The 21495-nt window shown below is 34.9% G+C and overlaps 1 protein-coding gene across 1 annotated transcript; it reads left to right on the forward strand.

Moving 5' to 3' along the window:
• Positions 1–5039: 5039 nt before the first annotated feature.
• Positions 5040–18770, forward strand: LOC117108577 (serine/threonine-protein kinase pelle-like). The gene is made up of 13 exons (XM_033250639.1): positions 5040–5316; positions 6586–6771; positions 10111–10212; positions 10857–11174; positions 11977–12134; positions 12266–12339; positions 12530–12644; positions 13479–13600; positions 13798–13993; positions 14409–14480; positions 15254–15424; positions 16057–16123; positions 16557–18770. Exons 1-13 carry the CDS (start codon positions 5181–5183, stop codon positions 17567–17569), a joined length of 2730 nt encoding a protein of 909 aa, XP_033106530.1. The 5' UTR covers positions 5040–5180; the 3' UTR covers positions 17570–18770.
• The last annotated feature ends 2725 nt before the right edge of the window (positions 18771–21495 follow it).

Consider the following 21495-nt stretch of genomic DNA (forward strand, 5'->3'; position numbering starts at 1 on the left):
CACCGATTGCAGTTCCGAACCGATAATCTTCCCAAACCTGTTAACAAACTTCTGTAATCTGTCCCTATCACCTTGTGAAATATTCCCACCCCAACAAACTAAGCAGTAACAAAGTAATCCGAGAATAACAGAATTATAAAATGACAGCATTATCTCCTTCCTGACCTGAAAAGAATTAAGTTTCCTAAAGCAAAACATTCTCATATTAAGTTTCTTAACTAAATGGTCACAGAAAGTTCCCCACGACAGTTGATTATCATAGATTACCCCCAGATATTTATACGATGTAACTTGTGCTATTTCTTTATTTTCAATAATGATACTTTCTCCCTTAACCCGCTTTTTTCGAAAATCAATCACCATTTCTTTCGTTTTCTCTGTATTAATTTCAAGAAAGTTATCTTTACAATAAGACACAAACCTTTGAATTTCTTAAATATACAAAGACAGGTCGTCCTTCCTAATTAGACCCAAGATTACCGTATCATCAGCATATTTAATTGTTGGACATTTATTAGCTGATCTAAAGTCAGCAGTGTAAATAGTGAATAGAAACGGAGCAAGTACGGTGCCTTGCGGGGCACCAGTACTGCAATATAGGGTGTCAGAAATAATATTACCGATTCTTACATACTGAGAGTGACTGATTGCACAAAGGTTTCCATGCTGGTGCATCTGCGCTTAAACTGTCTTTGTAGCTATGCATTGTGCGATGTGACATAGAATCAACCTTTCTATGGAATTGTGTATCCATTCAATTATCTCAAAAAAAAAAAAAAAAAAAAATGTGATACAAGTCGCAGCCTCCCCCCACCCCCTAAATCCGCCCCTGGATATACTATAATTTGGGAGCATATTAGCCACTTCTGATTTTCTGTGAAAATTTCAGATCTCATTAAATGAGACATTGCGGGATTAGCACAACCTACCTATAAGCACAAACCTAACAATCCAGTGAATTTCCGTGGTAAAACAACTGCAGGATTACGGGGCAAAACAACATATCTACGATGTAGATACGTTGTTTAATTTTGCCTCGAAATGGGATTTAAAAATTGTTTTAAGCTGACGGAGTTTTGCAAGGCATAATCAATTGGTTAATTGTAATTTCATATGAATAATCAATAACAGCGACGTATGAACAAGCTAAATAATACATGGGATTTAAAAATTGTTTTAAGCTGATAGAGTTTTGCAAGGCAAATTCAATTGGTTAATTGTGTTTTCATATGAATAATCAAATCGACGTATGAACAAGCTAGATAATACATGGGATTTAAAAATTGTTTTAAGCTTGGTTATTTTGGTATTTTGATATGAATAATCAATAACAGCGAAATATGAACAATCTAGATAATGCATGTGATTGTCCAAAACGTGATAAAATCCAAAAATATGTCACACTTAACACAATACCGAACCTGATTGTTCCTGAAACAACGTAGGCTATCTTTGGACGTCGCTAATAACTTTGCAATAAACAAACGGTTGTAATTAAAATTTTATATATAAACACAATGTCTATAGATATACAATCCTGCAAAATTTCGAAAGTGTACGCTTATTTACTGCAAGTTGCAAACATGCAAACTCTATTTTTCTCCAAAAGGGAAAATTTCAAGTTACGTTGTTTTGACCAAGTAACACTGTGAACTGTGCAATGAAAGGTTCCGACCGTCTGGCGGCGCTGTAGCAGTGCTCTTTTAGTACGAAAGCAGTCATTGACGCGCACTTCTCATTATTTTGTAACACCCCGACGCAAAAACGTCATGTCAATAATATTATACCCATTTCTGTCGTATATATTGAGTGGTAAAACAAAGCAACTTTGTTTTTGGAACTAACATTTTTAACAAGTGGAGAAACTATCATAGGAAGCAAACGAACCAGAGCGGCGCCTTTATTGCTGTTTATTATTTCTATATAGTGCCGCCGCGCGGATGGGGTAAAATTGCTCTCCGCGTACTCGCAATGCCTTTGGAACGGATGTTCCACTAAAGGCCTTTTTCACGAATCGGTAGACATCTTGAAGTGATGACAAACATTGCGAATCAGCGGTGCGTAACCAACAAAAATAAGATACAGTAAGCTTTTAGGCTGATTTTCTGACATCATGTTATTCAAAAAACTCCAGCAAAATGTTCTTAAAAGATTAGTCTACACCACTATATGATTGAAAAAAAATTGAAAAATGTTTTTGACCTCTGAAATCAAGATGGAAAAAGAAAAGCCTATCTAAGTAGTGTATTAACACATTACAAAAACAAAATATGTAATTTCACAGACATAGTTTAGTTGAGCAGTAAAGCGAAACCACTGCAGTTGTTATGACCAACTCCCTGATCAGTCATAGAGTATCAGCCCGAGTATCAGTATCTTAATTTTAAACTCATTAGTCGGTAGTACTCCCGGACGCATGCCTCCCGGACGGATCGAACGAACGAACGCGAATTTCGCCTCCAGCGAGGACAGGACCGGACAGGATTGAATCCCTGGCCAAAATTATTTTTAATGTGTCGTAAAAAAAGAATTAAATAAAACCACAGAAACGCAGCTGCAGTATGCGTATAGCATAGGATTTATTGGGATACTCCCATCTTGATTTCAGTCTTGATTAAGTCTTAATCAATGGCCGAATTCAGTTTTATTATGTGGTATCCACGGTTATTGACGGCAGGTTTAATTCAGATTAAAGTTTTTTTTTTCCTCTGAGGTCAAAATTATGCTAAATTATGCTAAATTTTTCTAAAATAATGCCAGCACATATGCTAGATGCTAAATGGGTCTAAATTATGCCAAAAAGCATAATTATGCTAGGTTTGGTCACTATGGGCCGAAAAATTATTTTGATAAATATAGGCGTCTAAAATCAATAATTCAAATAGGCCTACTAACAACAATAATAATATAATCATAACACTAAGCAAAAAGATGATAATAATAATAATAATAATAATAATAATAATAATTGATAGGGTATATGATAATTATAATGAATAATAGTAGAAGCATGGACGTATTATTATCAAAGATACTAGAAATACAAGATAGAGCAAACATGAAGCGGAAATTGGTCCAGACGTACAGGGCGCCCTTCTGTTGCTAGTATAGGGTTCTTTATAGATGTATAACCAGACACACGCAGCATCCTTCTTTTTTCACTAATGGAGAAAAACTTCATTTCATTCATTCATTTATTTATTTATCGACCAATACACATTTACAAAAGGTACAGTACAACAATTTTTTTTTTATCACTAACCAGAGTCCGAAAGGTCCACCGATTAATCTCAGATAAAATAGTATACATACTCCAAGTATCGAAATGCACGCCATCGTGTCGGGATTCAATATTTCGACATTAATTATGTCATCATCAGGAATCTGATAACCAGAGTCCGGTCATACAAATCTGAGCTTTTGTGTCTGTCATTTTATCGTTTTGGTTTATTTATACCAACTTGTTTGTATGGAAAATTGCAACGATTTCAACCTCCGCAAAAGGAGACTATGTATGTAACGGTGGCAGAAGTTTTTTAGATCCAGCCGTACGCGGCGCCCCATTATTTGTATTGCCACCATGCATTTCGGTGGAACAGTTTTTTTCTGTGGAGAATTCATGGGAGAATTGAACTCTATCTTGTGTTTCTAGTATCTTTGTTATTAGGCCTATCTTATTATTATTAGCTTATTGCTGATTGGCTGAAGAGCAATTAGTCACGCTAGCTGGAAATTGCTGTATTTCCTTCTTATTAATAGGTCCATGTTAGAACATCTCCATGGTTAGAAGATACTCTAGTCTCTTCTTCGAATCGAAAACATAATTATTCACGCCTCATTGATTTGCATATCAATACTACTACGACTAGACCTACTACTACTCGGTAACGCTTTTCCGCCGTTTGTCCGTATTGCGGCTAGCACCTAGCCACAGTGATATCCATCGCCTTCAATCATAGGAATTTGTTATTTATATCAATTTTTTATTATCAATGGGGTGACGTCATTGTATTGAGTAACAAACTTATTTTGAGAATTGTGGAATTACCTGGCATTATATACTGTACTAAACAGACTGATATATCCTGTTACAATCAAATCGCTGTTTGTGACGTCACACAGGTTCGGCAGTATAAATGCTATAAAAAGTATCCTGTTTAAAAAAAAACAATGCTGACTAAAAGTAGCCCACCCACCGCACACAGTAGTACTGTATTTTCTAATATAATTCCGTAGTGATTATGGGCGAATAATGTTGTCACACGTGTTCTTTGTTCTCCAGTAGTGTAACCTACCTGAGCCAAAATTACACCCCGCCCTTTAGTTTAAAATTACCGCAACACCGTTTCCGGAGACTAGTTATTATCCCAATTACAATGACCCATTCCATCATCCCACATCATATTAATGATACGAATAATTGACTCATCTTTTCTTATGGTTAAATGCTTACACAATTGAAACATGGCTGCTTTTTGACTTAATAATATTTATGTAGGCTTATGGGAACGTAGCCTTAGGTCTACCATGGATGGGTATGATATGTGATCTAATCGTAAAAAAGCCCATTGTTCTACAGGCCCGTATCCAGTGGGTGGGGGCTGTCTCTTATACACATCTAGATCGGAAGAACCCCCTTTTCCAGCAAACTCCCCTCTTTTATGGCGAACCCCCCCTTTTCAATTTTTTTTTTCAAGTCCTCCAACCCAACTAATGCACTGCAGACCCACCCAGACACAGACGTTTTCAAGCATGTCTGCTTTTATAGCATTATTTAGACCCATAAAGCACAAAAATCCTCTTGCTTCAGGGGTTTTGCCGACCCCACCAGGGCTTCGACCATGGACGTGACGCCCAGAAAACCCCCCTTGGAAGGACCTGGCTACGGGTCTGGTTCTCATTATTATATAAAATAACCCGACCCAAAGATGATTTCTTGATTGTCACCTCCCCATTTCTGGACAAAATAGGGAAATCCCCTACATTATTTTTGTTGACGTCACAACCGTGCTACTTCCGTATTACAGTTATAGCTGCCATCACAGAAAGCTCCATGCAGTAAATAGTCGTCGGAGCATTGCTCCGTTGGAGGTACGCTAGCCTTAATTATTTCGTTCTTTACTCATGTTCCGACGGCTTTACCAGAACTTCTAAATCAACATTATCGATTTTAAAAAGTCATGGCGACTTTAGGGAATATGCAAAGGAATCGGAAAGGAATACGATTTGTACGTGACATTCCGCCCATTGCGTACCAGAAGTTGTGTAGGCTGCTAGATGTCGTGGAGTCGAGTGAGATGAACTGGAAAAGGCTGGGTAAGAAAACGCTGGGCATGGATGGGCTTTAGGCCTAGATAACGTTGAGTTAAGGATTAATACATGTAAATTCTTTTGATTACAACGGTCGTACCCTGTTGACAGAACATTCGAATAGTGGCTATTGTTACAAAAGCTTAAATCTACACACACACACACACACACACACCATACTATCAATCCCTGCTTCTCAAACTTTTTAGGTGGCGACCCACTTTCAAACTCCCCTGTTTTTTGGCGACCCAAGGCATATATTATCATATTAAGATATGCTGTATCTCAATAGTATATTTCGAATATAAAGAGTGTTTAATAGATTGTTTCGATTTTTTTTTACTCAGCAAAGTATGTATGGGATATTCCATTTTATAGTAAGGAGAATATTCATTGTATTAGTACTCGTAATGTTGAAATGTTTAAAGTAAAACAATAAAAACTATGACAAATTTCGACTTATGTACGTTTGACTTGGCCAAGGTTGACTGGGTAAATAACAATTCGAAATAAAGCTTGTACGTCCCCCATCTCCTCGCATAAAGGATGAAAAGAATCTCATAATTTTAGACAGGATGTAATATTAACTGGTACGTTGTGTTATTAATGTGAGATGTCCTTGCAAATGATCTTATCAATCCCTGGATATTGGCGACAGTATAACTATAAGAGTAGATTCTAGGTGTTGAGTTAATAATAAATTTCGAACTTTGCCTTCATAGCTACGTTTGGGTGTACAGTATCTCTTTAGTTGAGTTCTTTGTTGGACGGCTATGTAGAAGCACTTTTTTTTTCTTCTATTTTCTTTTAAAGTCAGAAGCAGTTTCATGACCCTCGGAAATGTTTTGACAAATTTGAATCGTGACCCATAATTTGAGAAGCAGGGCTGTAAAGTATTTTGATTGTGATACTTCAAAAACTAGCTCAAATTTGCGTGGAAAATCTCAAGGAAAATAGGTGCGCAGGAACAGCAAAGTAATAAACATATGGGATAATGGGATTCAAAAATAATTCTTTATTTCTTCCTTATTCACCTTGGATAAATTGGAAATTGGTTTCATGCAAATAAGGCCTATAGCATTTTACATTATTACCCCGGCCATTGGATCAAGCACATACTTATCTCCCTTGGGAAACAGGCGTAGATTCAATATCTTGTTGTGCTGATCTCCCCGATGAGGGCAGCTCTTCATGATGATTACATTAAATTACCAAATTTTTTTTTTATTTTTTTTTTGGTTGCTGATATATCTAACTGGACTTTTATCATTGCAGCTGCTATTCTTGGCTTTCATAATGATGAAATTGATGGATTAACGTTGGAATCTTATCGTCCTAATGGCAGCCCAACACATATGATGTTACGTACTTGGGACTACATGAACCACACAATCCTTGAACTCTACAACAGTCTTTATGAAATGAAGCATGGCAGAGCTATGAGTATTATCATGGATTATGGTATGATGAAATCATTGTTTATAATAATAATGATGTTATATTTATATAGCGCATATTGCACATTGCCCCTATGCACTTTACACAGAATTAATATAGGCCCACCAAGAAAATACAAATACAGTAGTAATAATGATGATAATAATAATAATAATAATAACGATGAGGTAAACTACTCCTATTCCCTAAATTAATTAATGGTTGGCCGTTGACTCTGAGGAGCTCATCTTCCCTTTGTTCAGCTACTGGTTTTTCTTGCTGCTGGGTGAACATAAACACCGCCCCCCCCCCCCCAAGCAATTTATGTCCATAATCAATGTCCTGTCCAAACTATCAAATTTTATTTGACAAAAACATGTGACAAGCCTAAATATGGAGATTATGACTGCTGTAATCAAGTTTCATGTTTTCAAGTAATTATTATTATTATTATTATTATTATTATTATTATTATTATTATTATTATTATTATTATTACATCATGACCATCCATATACAGGCACATAATGACTATATACTGTATTGGCATGCAACAGTTTTTTGTCAGGAAAAATTTAATAATTTAGATAGAGTTTAAAGATTGTTTTTTGGTTTTTCTTTATTGAATTAAATAATTAATAAAGACTAAGGATAGGTTTACCATTGACTCAATTTTACGGCTGTTCGCACTTGGAAAAATATTGTGGTATATTTCAGTATAATGAGAACAAAAATGTAGGTGTAAACATTAATTTTCATTTTAATCAACAAAAAATTTACCGGTAAGATATATTTTCTGGATGGTTTGAAACCTTTTTACTAGAGTGTACAATCTTATGGTGACTATGATAGAGTAGTTTCATCTTCAAATATTTCTCAACAAATAAACCAATTAGTTGAAGTTAACTTACGCTAGCTTTTGTCTTGTTGTCAACAAGACTTTATCAGGACTGAATGAGCTGGATGGGAGTCGTCACACTCTGACGTTTCACAAACATCGAAATAACCAACTCATTCAGCCTGATGAAGTCTTGCTTACAACAAGACGAAAGCTAGCATAAGTTAACATCAACTAATTGGTTTATTTGTTTAAAAATATTGGAAATACACTTATGGTGACTGCCATGTTTCTCCATGTTTTAAAATAATGCTGCTGGCATTATATATCCCACCGCCCCTCTTCTTTCAATTGATGCTGGTTTTAAATGCTAGGTAGCTTGTGTGCTCCTTCATCTCTGTGCCAGTGATGGCTCCAGAAATTTGTCGACAGGGGGTCTGAAATGTGGGGTCTGGAATGAAGATCCTTGGTAGGGTTCATAGGGAGAGTTTTTATCGCTTATTATTATGGCCCAAATTGTGCTTTTAGACCACACTAATAGTAATTAACAATCATCATATCATTATTTGAATAGGCAAATTAGTATTTTTGGTCCAACGACCTTGTCATGGCATTGAACGATGGGGGGTCCGGGCTTGTTCGACTGGGAAAAAGGCCCCCCCTCCCATTGGCACCACTACTGCTCTGTTGTATTGAAGTCCACAAGATATTTGACAGGCTATTGAAGAAGGAGGGGCAATGTCCAGCATGCAGTTCTGTTCCGAAACATCGTAGTCATAAAAAAGTAATATTTGAAAAAATATATACAATGTACCAGAACAGTTGTCGATGACTGGAATGCTGTCACAAAAAAGTCGTCACAGCAAAGACAGTTAATATACAAGCAAACTGGTGTGGCCACCATCTAACGTTCAGTTCGTATGTATGTATCGTATACATGTATTTCATGAGGATTATGTTTTTATCTTATGTGGATTCTAAGATGTACAAAGAGGGATAAATGAGCTATAAACAAAGGTCAGACAGTATCCAGTCTGGCTTTGTAGAGTTTTGGACGACAATACAGCTTATGTTTGTAAAAGCTAGTTTCAAACAGCTATTTTAGCTGACTACGTGGTAAAGAAGCTTTCTGGTTGTACTGTTTATTATTGTATTGTAGTTTTGTATGAATTGCTAGATATTTAATCATCAAATAACAAAGAATCTATTTCCGACATTACTGTATAAGCATGTGTATTAGTTTCACTTTCATGCATTTTAAAATGTCAGTTCTTAAAATTTCTATTTTTTTCTTTGAAATTTCTTAAATGATTTGATCATATTATTTACTGCAGTACATTAGATGAAAAAATGTTATTCTGAACAACATAAATTGTTCTTCATTGCCAGTGTCTGTCTGGTGTTCTCTCATGAATAAGCATTTCCCTTAAATAAAGCGCCCCTCCAGACATAATTATTTTCCTTAAGTGCCACTCTCAAGTATGGGCAATGGCGCTTATTAGTGATTATATTCTATTTTGAATATACGTTACCTTGATGTTCCAAGCATCTTTACAAAGGAGACCTAGGCACCCCCCCCCCAAATTGTTGAATAATTTTAAAAATGGCGATAAAAAGAAAATTATATTCAAATTTTTAGTGCAATTTCCGGCCATCTAGGGGTGCTATAATCACAAATTTTGGTGGGGCTGAGGTTGTATAGTTCCTCCATCTGTGAAAGTACCTCCCCGGGCCCCCTCTATTTTTAACTCCTGGATCCGCCACTGAAGCTATTAACTGATTTCACACAAAATACTTTGTTTTGCCAACTTATCTTTTTTAAGATCATCAGTGGAGTGTGAAAAAAAATAAAAATAAAATTTTGTTTTCTTATTTACTGTAGCAAATGTTTTTGCCAAAACATCCAGGTGGAGGAGAAAATAAAAACAAAATGTTATTGTTGAATGTAAACAGTGTAGTAATGGGATGGTTAAATGCTTAAAATTTATATAATTGGGAAGAAATATACATATCTTATTTTTAGATTTTCAGGCAATGGAAGGCGTAATAAAAATAAAGAAAAACTTGAATTTTTTTCTGAAATTTCAATTTTTTGTGGCAGTGGGTTGGCTAATTGGCCGAAAATAAAATTTTTATTTTATCTGAAATCATCATTATTGGCGGGCGCTGGGTTCACTAAACAAAGCATGAAAAAATCTTGCCTAAATACTAATGTTAAAAGTCAGATAGGCCAACAATATAATGTGGTAGCCAAGGTTCCACAATGAACCCTTCAAATATGTATTGGAGATTACTAAGCTCTGCAGTGCATATTAAATCATCTTTATATAGGTTATGGCTGTTTATAAGTTGACCTTTGCATACTAGTACACTTATAAGTAGGATACTGCAGCTACTCAGTATTGATGTTGCCTTTTTTTACATGAAATTAAATAGATATTGTGGCAATAAAAATGTTTATATAATAAATATATGAAATAATAATTAAACATTTTTCTCTTCCTGTTTTCTGTTCCAAAATGTAGTTGATGAGAAGGAGCATTATAAGATTGAGTTGTGTCGTGGGATTGTGCCAAAACCTTGCGAAAAATATCCACAAGATAGGCAAAGCATACATTTTCTCCCAGGTAAACTAAGTGGATCTCATTTTTCAAGTTTAATTCAATCTTCAGACATGGCAATTTACATAAATATTCCCTTAAAATTAATTAATTCATCAATTAATTAATTTATTCATTTATTCATTCATTCATCTGTCTGTCCATTCCTTCATCCATTTAGTTTCAGCCGCTCCTCGCCAATGGATCGGTTGGTAGAACCAAGTCTTCTCAGATAAGGATTTAAAATGAAGCCAGTGTATACATCTGGCTCGTGTGCACTTTAAAGAACCCATTGCATCTTTCGGAAGAGTAAGGGTTACCCCGATGTTATGGTTCATTGCAGCCCCTGTCGTAGAGGAATGATGTGAATATGTATCTACTATTAAGCGCCACTTTAGATAGCTGCGGCTGCTAGATAGTCCCAGACCATGCCCATACGCAATTCAGCACAATGACGCTGCAATTTATGGGTTATTCTCCTAACCTTTACCTTTTTTTTGTTCCATTCGTTTGTTCGTTCATCCATCTATTCATTCATCTTTCCATCTATCCATCCATCCATTCAATCATCTATTTATAGTTGTGAATAAATATTTCAGTACTGTACAAAACATTCTTCTATTTATTTTTTATTAAATTAAAATGTCACCTGATAAAATCTAATTTTTCAGATATGGATCCATCACAACTGCCAGGCCCTCCATTGCCTCAGATGCCAAATGCAAATCCGTACCCTAATCATGGTTACTATGACCCCAATCCTCATAGGCCAGTGGAACACGCATGGAATGGCACACGTTATGCTCAGACTGGTGGGGAAATTCCTGCCCCCAATGGCATGTACTACTCAAAACCTGCTGATGCACATTGCATGTATCCAAACATGGATACTCAGTGTAACAAGGATTTAATGTCCCCAGAATTTGATTCCCGCTTCAACCGCCATGTCACCTCATCTGACAACCAGAGTACTTCGTCAACACCTACAAGTAAGTGTGATCATGGAGGAAATTAATATATTTCCTCCATGGTGTCATCAATTATTCAGAGGATCCAAAGAGTGGAAGAAGACAAGAGGTGTTAAAGGTACCCTGCTAGTATAAAGCTAGTGGTGGGATTTGGAGGGGGGGGGGCGAGCAGGGCTGGCCTCTCCCCACTCCCCACCCCCAAATAAAATTTTAAAATGGAGTAAAAATTAAAGTTATAAATTAAACTTAAGTCTGAGAGTGCCATTTCAGGGCATATAGAGGTACCATAATAATAAATTTTCTTACCTCAGCCCCAACCATGGTGGGGCTAAGGTGGTATGCTCTGTCTGTGAAATTCCCTCCATGGGGCTCCTCTATTTTGAATTCCCAGATCTGCCACTGTCAGCCAACCTTCTAGGATAAGTTGGATGGTCAACCTCTATAAGTATGGTTAAAAAAATGAAAATCCTATATCTGGGAATTAGTGATTCATGCAAGTCAGAGGTATTTGTCATATCAAAATTGTATGGAAATAAACTTAAAGCGACTTATCTGTATCTCTCGGGGAAATGATAATGTGGAGCACATAGAGGACTCAACAAATACGCTATTTAAGTCTACCATTATTATTATTATTATTATTGTAGGCTCACAAAAAAGGTACCACACACAAGTAAAAATAAGACCACATCTATATCTAATATTTAATTTCCAGTTATTCCAACAAAACAAATGTGACCAATTGATTCGCCTAATATAAACATTATATTATATATTACTATTTGATTATATAAAGTATATGTTGTATATCTTGTCTTTCCAGCATTGAAAGCATTAAATTATCTGAATAGTTTCCGATATGATAAAATCGCTTATGCAACGGAAAACTTCAGCGACAAGTATAAGCGTGGAGAAGGTGCTTTTGGCACCGTTTACTATGCCACGATAGATTTATCTGATTTTGCCGTCAAGAAAATGAAGGTATGTGAGGCAACATTGTTTGTTTTTGTTTTTTTTCAATTTTGCCACAGAAAAAGATCTTAAAATTTAAAAAACAATTTATCCTACAAATCAAGTAAATCTAACCTTTTTTTGCATTCTTAAAAATTTAGAAATCTGAAATGGGATATGATGCAGAGAAGTTTGCAAGTGCAGATCAATTGAAAGAAATACCAGCTTTGGTCAGGTAGGCCACCATTATGAAGAAATTTGTTCCCTCTTATTTGTTTTTTTCTTATCTTTGTAAAGGCTGTCTCTTATACACATCTAGATGTGTATAAGAGACAGATGAGAAAAATGCTGACTACTTTACTATTTTGACTTTTCTTTTGAACTCGGAGATTAAGAAAACATTTTACAATTTATTTTTGTTGCAGGTATAGACACCAAAACATTGTTCCACTGCTAGGCTACTCAATAGATGGACCATCACTCTGTCTCCTCTATGAGTACTGTGAACATGGGTCCTTGGAAGATAACCTCCAGGGCAGGGTGAGTATAACTTAACACATGAGAAATGTAATGTAACAGATCATATTATATGGTAATGTTAACCTGTGCCACACTATCATTTTTTATGAGATAAGATATTTGTCAATTTAAATGGTGTAATATAACATTATTATGCCCATATGTGGGTGTGATATGACATAATTGTTATTCATACACAGTGTGACCTCTTCTGCTCCCCGAGGAATACTGTATACATAATAATAATAATAATAATAATAATAATAATAATAATAATAATAATAATAATAATAATAAAAATACTAATAGTAATTATAATAATAATAATAATAATAACAATAATAATATTCCTAGATGTGCGTACAATTTAATGCTGCCAGGTGCCCATTTATACTCCTGGGTGGAGAGAGGCACTGAACATAAGTAAAGTACCTTGGCCAAGGACACATGCAATGCAACGTAGTTAATTCAACATTACACTAAATTCATTTTAAACCATTCAAATTTAAGAGACAGAGATACATTATAATTGCGATCGTGTGCTCGCTTACTGTTTACACCCTCATTGATCAGATTCCACCCCTTTCTATCTGTGGCGAGCTCTGGGTACAGACATAAAGAAAGAAATATGTAGATGAAATGTTTTATCTATGACCAGCCTCTTCAAACTCTAACCCTTTTAATTGGAACCCAAAGACACAAACTGTTCCAAACTGTTTTAAAATGTAAACCAAGGAAACAGTCAGCATTCAAAAGCTTCATACATTCAAGATTGTATGTGTGTTTAAATGTTGTGGAGGATACACAGAGTATATGAAAGCACAAAAATGATAACTTATCATTTTTCTGTACAAGGATGGACGTAAGCCTCTTGATTGGGCTACAAGGCATAGCATTGTGCTAGGAGCAGCTATTGGACTCAACTTTCTGCACTCTGCTCAACCTCAAAAACCACTCATTCATGGAGACATCAAAAGGTATGATAATCAAAAAATAATATTCAGAAATTCAGGTAAAAGAATACAGTGCACCTTTTTTAAACAGTTTATCGTCTCCCGGTGTAGGGAAGGACCCCACTTTCATTAATTAGTGTGTAAAATCCAATCTAAGATATTTTTTTATGATGTTTTTATTTTTACATTTATTGGCATGGTAACGTTTTTATCTTTATTAGTGCAAATATTTTGCTTGGTAAAGACTTTGTCCCAAAGATTGGAGACTTCGGTTTAGCTCGCCATGGCCCAACTGGTGGAAAGCTGTACACTATAATGAAAACGTCAGAGGCCCACGGTACGCTGCCATATTTGCCTGCTGAATACAGACGCAATCGCAAGCTATCTACTAAAGTTGATGTATATAGTTTTGGCGTGGTAGGTTTTTATATATTTATTTATCTATTGGAGGAAGGTTTGGTGCAGTGGGAATGGTTTGGTTTCCTAACCTCGAGGTCGGGGTTTCAATCCTTCTCTGTGCATTTTGTTTATGTCCATGAGTAAGGCACTTTATCTACATTGCTTCCATCTACCCAGCTGTCAATAGGTACCAGCAAGTTGCTGGGAGTAACCTGCGGTAAACCAGCGTCCCACCCAAGGGGAGTATCACACTCTAATCCTCTTCACCCTACAGAAACTGGGAATAAGCTCCAGCCCTATGAGCCTTAGTGGCTCGGCAAGGATTTAATTATTTATCTATCTTTCAGACCTTTATGTTTTTAAGTAGAGAAGGAGGTAAATGTATAAGAAATGTATTTATGTTTAAAAGGGTTTTTTAAAATATATTTTTAAGGTTCTTTTGGAAGTGTTAACAGGACAGAGAGCATTCGATGACAAGAGAGAGCCACGTGGACACCAGCTTTTGGTGAGAGTTTATTCTTGTACTGTATTATATAATGATAGTGGTGTTGAAAGTAGGCTATTGGTGATGATGCATTTTTAAAATTTTTTTTAGTTATTCAGGTATACAACAGGCACAGCAAGCAGCCCGAAGGCTGAAAAACTTTAAAAAAAGTATTCGTTGGCAGTGTTTTCTTATATGTATCGTAGTAACCCCAAGTCAATCTGCAATGTTTTAAACGTGCATTTAGTTATCTTTGTCCTAATTTTTATAATAATTTACCAACTGAGCTCCGGGACTGCAAAATACATTTAAATTTAAGTTAAAACGATATATTTTAAACTCTTAGCCGTTGTTTATTGCAGTTTTATTGAGCTCTTCTTATTATTACATTATTTGATTTTTATTCTATATTATACTATATTATATTACATTATATTATATTAGGCTTAAATTAAACTTCTATTTTGAATTTTCTTTATGTAAGTCAATTAATACTTTTAAGAGTTGTTATGAGGATTGTATGTTATTATTATTATTATTATTATTATTATTATTATTATTATTATTATTATTATGTTGTAATGATGTTGTTTGTACTGTTTTTTGATTTTATTAAAGAGGGCCCCTGAATATCAGTTAACCTACTGGGCTAAACTGGAAGGGTTACCCTCTTTAAAGATGGTTGAAATAAAAAAATAAAAAAAACTGTGCTCTGAGATATATTTATAGGGTGCTTATTATTATTATTCATATATTATTATTTTAGTGTAACATTCCTGTTATGTTCCTTACAGACTGAGCTTGTTTACTATACAAAGGATCACAACACCGCATTAGAAGACATAATTGAGAAGTTGAGAGACCCAAAGTGTGCAAATTGGCCGTGGGATCTAGCGGGAGATCTCCTAGAAATCGCCTTTAGATGCATCGCTGACAAATTTCAGAAACGTCCAGAGATGATTAAAGTAGGTTTTCATTCATTTGTGAAAATCGTTAAGCTAATTAAAGACAAGGCTTTACTACGATTGACTCCTAACAGCTCATTCCCTATGTTCAGTAATGAAAACTGGACTAACTTTGCCTCTATGGTACTAACTAGACACCATTGCCCTAGACAAGATTTATACACTGAGAGTGCATACATTCTTGTGCAATAATTTTATTTGATACATGTCTCCCTCCAATTAAAGACCATTTTTGGGACCAGGGTTTCCATGGTTTTTAGCAACTTTGGTCTCAAATTAGAATAATAAAGATAAAATACATTTGTTAATTTGGGACCACAGATAAATGGTCTTTAATTGGAGGTGGTCATTAATTAGAGGTAGACCTGTAATTTTATTTTAATTAAAAAACCAATAGAACTGTGTATGTACAAATGTTTGAAATGCTAGACAATTAATTGGGTGCGATTCAGCTTTTCAACCTTGTGGTAGGGGCTTCAATCCATACCTCAAGTACACTGCCTTTCCAAAATCTTACAGGGTTAGGTTTGACCACCTAGATTAGTAAAATATTAAATTTTTCAGTCTATCCTGGTTTTTAGTTAATTTAATAAAACCTACATCGGTCTTTGTTTTTTTTTTTTTTTTTTAAGGTTGCAGATGACTTGTATAATTTGAATGAGAAGTGTAGACGTAGGATGGCACTGAAACCTACAGAAGGTATACAGTATTTCTAATTGTCTTTTGCATTTTATTTTTCTATTATATTATTATTTCTTCATATACATATTCTTTATAATTTTTTTTTTATTCATGATCAACATCATCATAAAACTTTTTCATCTGGCTTGAGGAGTGCAATTTTTTCATTTTTTTTTTGGTTCCGATTTTGCGATTCGACATACCATGTCATTCTCAGCTATCATGCTTCTCAAATAAATACTATGAAAATGTTATTTGAGATACAATCATCAAGTGGGTTGGGCAAATGCAAAACTACCTGCTCTCTCTCATTGTAACAGCTACTCAAGCACTTATAGACGTCTAAATATAGGTTAAGTAAGGCTACATAATCTATGATAGCCAATTACTGGATAACCATAAAAATAAATCATTCATTTTATGTCTCTACTTTTGTCATTTAACTCCATAGGACAAAATGGTTTGTTTGGAGCCCAAATGATGCAATCACCAATGAATAGTATTTGTGGGAGTGTTTGCACTATCAAGCCGGCCTTGACTCAAAATGAGGTGACAGGCTCCACAAACGGTCAAGTGCAGGAGAGCGTAAACGAGATGAAAACCGAGTGCAATGAGTCTCTCTCGGAGTCACAGAAATTACGAGGGAAACTGGAAGGTCTCCACATTGGAATGCATAATAACTCTCAGATGTTCACAAATTCCGGCAACAGAGTTGACACACACGAAATAAGCATGTGGCATAAATACGGCCCGTGCGAATCCAGCGACAGCAGTCTAAACACATCCAAGATGTACTCCAACGGATACTCCACAGAGGCAACTCCCAATTCTTCCGTTAGAACACCATCATCTGTGCCCACCAGTCATTTATACGACTCCTCTATGCCAACGACTGGCAGCAGCTTTGACCAGGCCCAAAGCATTGACAAAAATGTCCGTACACAGAACAATCAGAATCCATGTCATAGAGTTCCGCATCAAGGTGGTTGTTCTCCTGTTGGAATGCTTCAGTCTGGCGATCAGAATTTTCAGCGTCCGCAATTTCCTCTTGCACAAGAGAACTACAAAAGTGCTGAGGTACAGTACACAAACCACAATAAACCACAATCTGATCTATCTTCAAATCCCAGCTGTCAAAACGATGCTCTCTATCAGGAACCAAATTGTTTGAAGACGCCGGAGTCCTGCCACTCCGTCAATCCTTTTGCAACTCCAGAAATTGATGGTAATTTAATTCCAGATCCTTCTCTTGTGGCCTCACCACAATTTCTTTCTCATCATTTTGCATCACCGCCACCAGGAAATTTTTACTTACAAAATGTCCAACTGTCAATGAATACATCGCAAAATGAGAAGATAAACTGTGCTGGAGCAGACTTCACCAGCAAGTCTGTTGTTCTTCCAACTTCCTCTGGAGGTGATGAGCAGCAACCTGATTCTGTACCAGACTCAAGGGATGCCTAATCATGTTAACAAATTTCTTTCTCATCATTTTGTTTCATCAATGGAGAACACATACGAAACTTCCAGCAGTTGATGAATATATTGCAAAATAAAAGGATGGAGCAGCAAAAATGATGTAGGCAACGTGATTCTATAAAAGATTCAAGGAATGCTATGCAGATTCCTTTATAGTTATAAGCAGGCATTTAATAATAAGAAAGAGTAATTTGTAAATAAAAGATAATTTAATTGACAAGTAAAAGGTTTTACCTTTTCAAAAGCAAGATCCAATCTATTTCTGTATAATTCTATAGTTAATTATTATTAATTATTCTAGCCAATTAGTAACATAACATTTTGATATGCAGTAGCCCGAATTATCCAATTTCATATCATAATTTATTTATGAAAATATGGACCAGATCTGATTATAACAGTTGAAAATATTGTCAATTACTATAAATATCATCTAATTACAATAGAAAGAGGTTATTTCAGGACTGATGGGATCATTCACTAAAATGTATTTCATAAATGGGTGTACACATATCTTTGGGAAAGTGTTAAACAGCGGTAAGGTGTCGGGCTTCCAACTGACAGGTTGCAAGTTCGATTGTAATGCTAAGCACACTGTTATTTCTGGCGAGACTATCTATATGTTCATTTCTTTCCACCAGGTTACATATTTTTAAAGCTTGCTTTCCATACAATTGCTACACTCTATTGCTGACAGCTTTCGATGCTGATTGGTCGGTCAAATCGGGGAGCTTCTCAATTGCATCGAGGACGGCTACGCAGTTACTGCCGTGATTCGGAAGAACGCATTATAAGCCAAAATCATAATTTTAAGATATTGAACAAAACGCGTTTCTTGTTAGCCTTTTGTTATGGAAATGAATTATATTGAATTTTTTGTGTAAATGTACTAACTACTAACAGAAAAACATACTGAAATACTTTTTTTTATATTTTTTTTTCTATAACCCAATCAAAATGGACATAATGCGCTTTTCCAAATTAAAACAAAAGCCAATGAAGCATGAAAAATCTGATGTTAGGCATTATATCCAGTTTTGCCAGCAGAATGCATGCATTATTCTTTACTTAAGGACCAATGAAAAATAACAAATTATAGTGAATTTTTACTAGGACTTTAGAGGTTTAAATTCAATTATGTTTAAATAACTTAAAACAAAACAAAATTGAAAGTTTCTTAAAGGTTTCTGTTAGGTTTCTGTTTATATTATTTAGCAAAATTACTGCATTCACTCTCATAAAATATTTACAAAATGTGTCTGATCTGATTTAGTAAATGTTATATTTCCCCCTAAAATATGGTTTAGTACATGTAAAATTTAAATTAAATACTATCATTCCACTACAGAGAGAACAAGCAACAACACTGTTAGTAAGTTTTTACCACATAAATAATCAGTTTATTTAAATTCACTATGAAGAATACCCGCCTTTCAATTTAATAAACAAAAAATAAATACCCAACTTCTAAACAGACTTCTTCAGGCCCATTTATAAATTTTTGTTTCCTTAAATTATAAGGAAGTGTACTCATTTAAATATAGCTAAATATTTTAAATGTAAATTTAGCATAAGTATTATATCTAAATTCCAAGCATTGGCTTAATTGGAAAGTCTAAGTAAAACATTTTTAAGTTTGATATGTATGTATTTTATTTTTTTGTTGAATGGTCTTAGTTATAATAATAATTACTAAAATTTATATTTTGGCCACAATTTGATCATGGTCATATTGCAACTTATTCTTTAAAAGAAGATGATCAATGCATTCTTCTTTTATTAATTTGCACTCTGATCAAAAACAAACTTTGTATTATGCCCTATTATGCCCTTCCACCAGCTATGGAACTAATTAAATATGCATCATTGTCTTTTGTGATTGGTTGATTACTCCCTTTTCAATGCTTGATGGATAAAATGCACTCTTCCGGATTTTTTTGCTTTGGTGGATGGATATAATGCGTAACTCTCAAATTAATTTCATATTTATAAACATTTTTTGGGGTATATGATCAATTCACATGATAGATTACATCCATAGGATGCCCCTAAGCCAACAATCTCAAAATTCTCAAAAATGGATATAATGCGTTTTTTCGAATCACGGCAGAGTACAGTACAATGATTGAAGGAACTAGGCTTCAGCCCTACCTGGTAGGATGCAATGATTTAGAATGAAATTTTCTCAAGGTGTACTTACTGCACTACTAGCAAACTCCCCTGGTGGGAGGTTGAGTGGGTGACAACTCAAGGAACACAACTAGCAAATGTGTAAATTGTGCCATTTGTTCTAAAGCCAGCCTTGTTGACGGACAATGAGCCAACACAATTCTATCCAAAGTGCAAAATGTGATGAAATGTTTTCTAATTATGGATCTATAATTAATAAAACAAGGGGTAGCAAAAAGAAAGAGGCTGTAATTCCAAATCTGATCTGATAATTTGTTATAAGTGATTAGATTTAGTCAAAGTAGGTGCTTCAAATTTTACAGTTGCTACTCCTCCATACTGTTTTAAGATATAATTGCAGTAAATTCATATATTTTAAAATATGGATTAAAACAATATATTCATTGATATTAAACTAATAACCAACATTTGGATTCGCATTAATAATTTATTGTTTGATTCTTATATGTCACACTGGATAATTATCAAAAGAATGTATATATGGAAAGAAATCTTATTTTAATCTTTTGTGGTATAGAATACTAACAAGTTTCTAGTGGTATGATACTCACCTACAGAGTAAGAGGTCACAGGTTAAATTCCAGCTGGAGGAGTTTTTTTATACAACTGATATAAAACTTTTTGTTGAATGGTTATACTTGATATTATGATCATAACATAATTTTGTTCCTATATTTGAGAACTGTTTCTATCATTTACTTATTTTTATGCAGTGTGTACTTTCAGGTGGATATATTATAATTTTACGCAGTTACAAAATTGAACAATAATTGTAGTTTCCAATGCATGGTAACAAACTGATCTGGGGCAGATTGCTATGTATGTGAAGTATGTAATGGTCTGTACTGCTGTACTGGAGGTTTAACTATAGTTGGCTATTTTGTTTAACATACTATTGTATATTAAATTTCATCCCCTACAGAATATTAGTATAAATACCAGAGAAAAAAAAAGTGGAAAGTGCTCTGATCATCATAAAATAGAGCTATATAAATGTTGTAATGTATGTATACTCAGAGGGGTGTATAATTAGGTATATAAGCTATCATTATGCTTAACCTCTTGGAGAAAACAAGAAGGCCCAGTTAAATTATAGCAATGGGGGAACTATTGTAAGATCTCATTGTAAGACTAGCCGTTTAATAGCAATTTGCCCCTAAAATTTGTTGTTAGTCCTTCATGATGATTTTTGTGTATATAAGGTAAATAAATGTACCAATTATAATTTTTTGCTAATTATCCAGTTAGTTTTTCATTGAATTTACAAGCTATGTTTTTGCATTGTTGTAATAATATGAAAATTAAATATTATACCCAAGATATTGTTTTTACAGTTTCTACGTCATACAATCACAGCGATACGAATAATTGAAATTTCAAAAAGACAAGTACAGTATTATGGTGGTGCCAGATATTCCAAACTAGGGGTCCAAGGTCACCAAACAGGAGTCAAAGTTCCCCATTGAGAGGTCTAGGATCCCCAACCCACCTCAATCCCACTAGGCTGGAGCAAATGTTGGGCAACTTTATATGGTCAGAAATGGCACTCAAACCTCCATGAATGCGGTTCAAGGTCCGATGGGGGTCCTCACTGATGCTCCTGCTGGGTCCCAGAACTGGTTTACACCTTCATGATCAAAGCCACTCACAGAACAGATAGTTCAGGATTATAATAATGATTGCTTACAAATTTTTAAAAAATTAATTGTAAACCACAGATA

The sequence above is a fragment of the Anneissia japonica genome, unplaced genomic scaffold (genome assembly GCF_011630105.1).
Source record: "Anneissia japonica isolate Jap-2015-1 unplaced genomic scaffold, ASM1163010v1 scaffold287727_len1644234_cov201, whole genome shotgun sequence".
NCBI lineage: Eukaryota > Metazoa > Echinodermata > Crinoidea > Comatulida > Comatulidae > Anneissia > Anneissia japonica.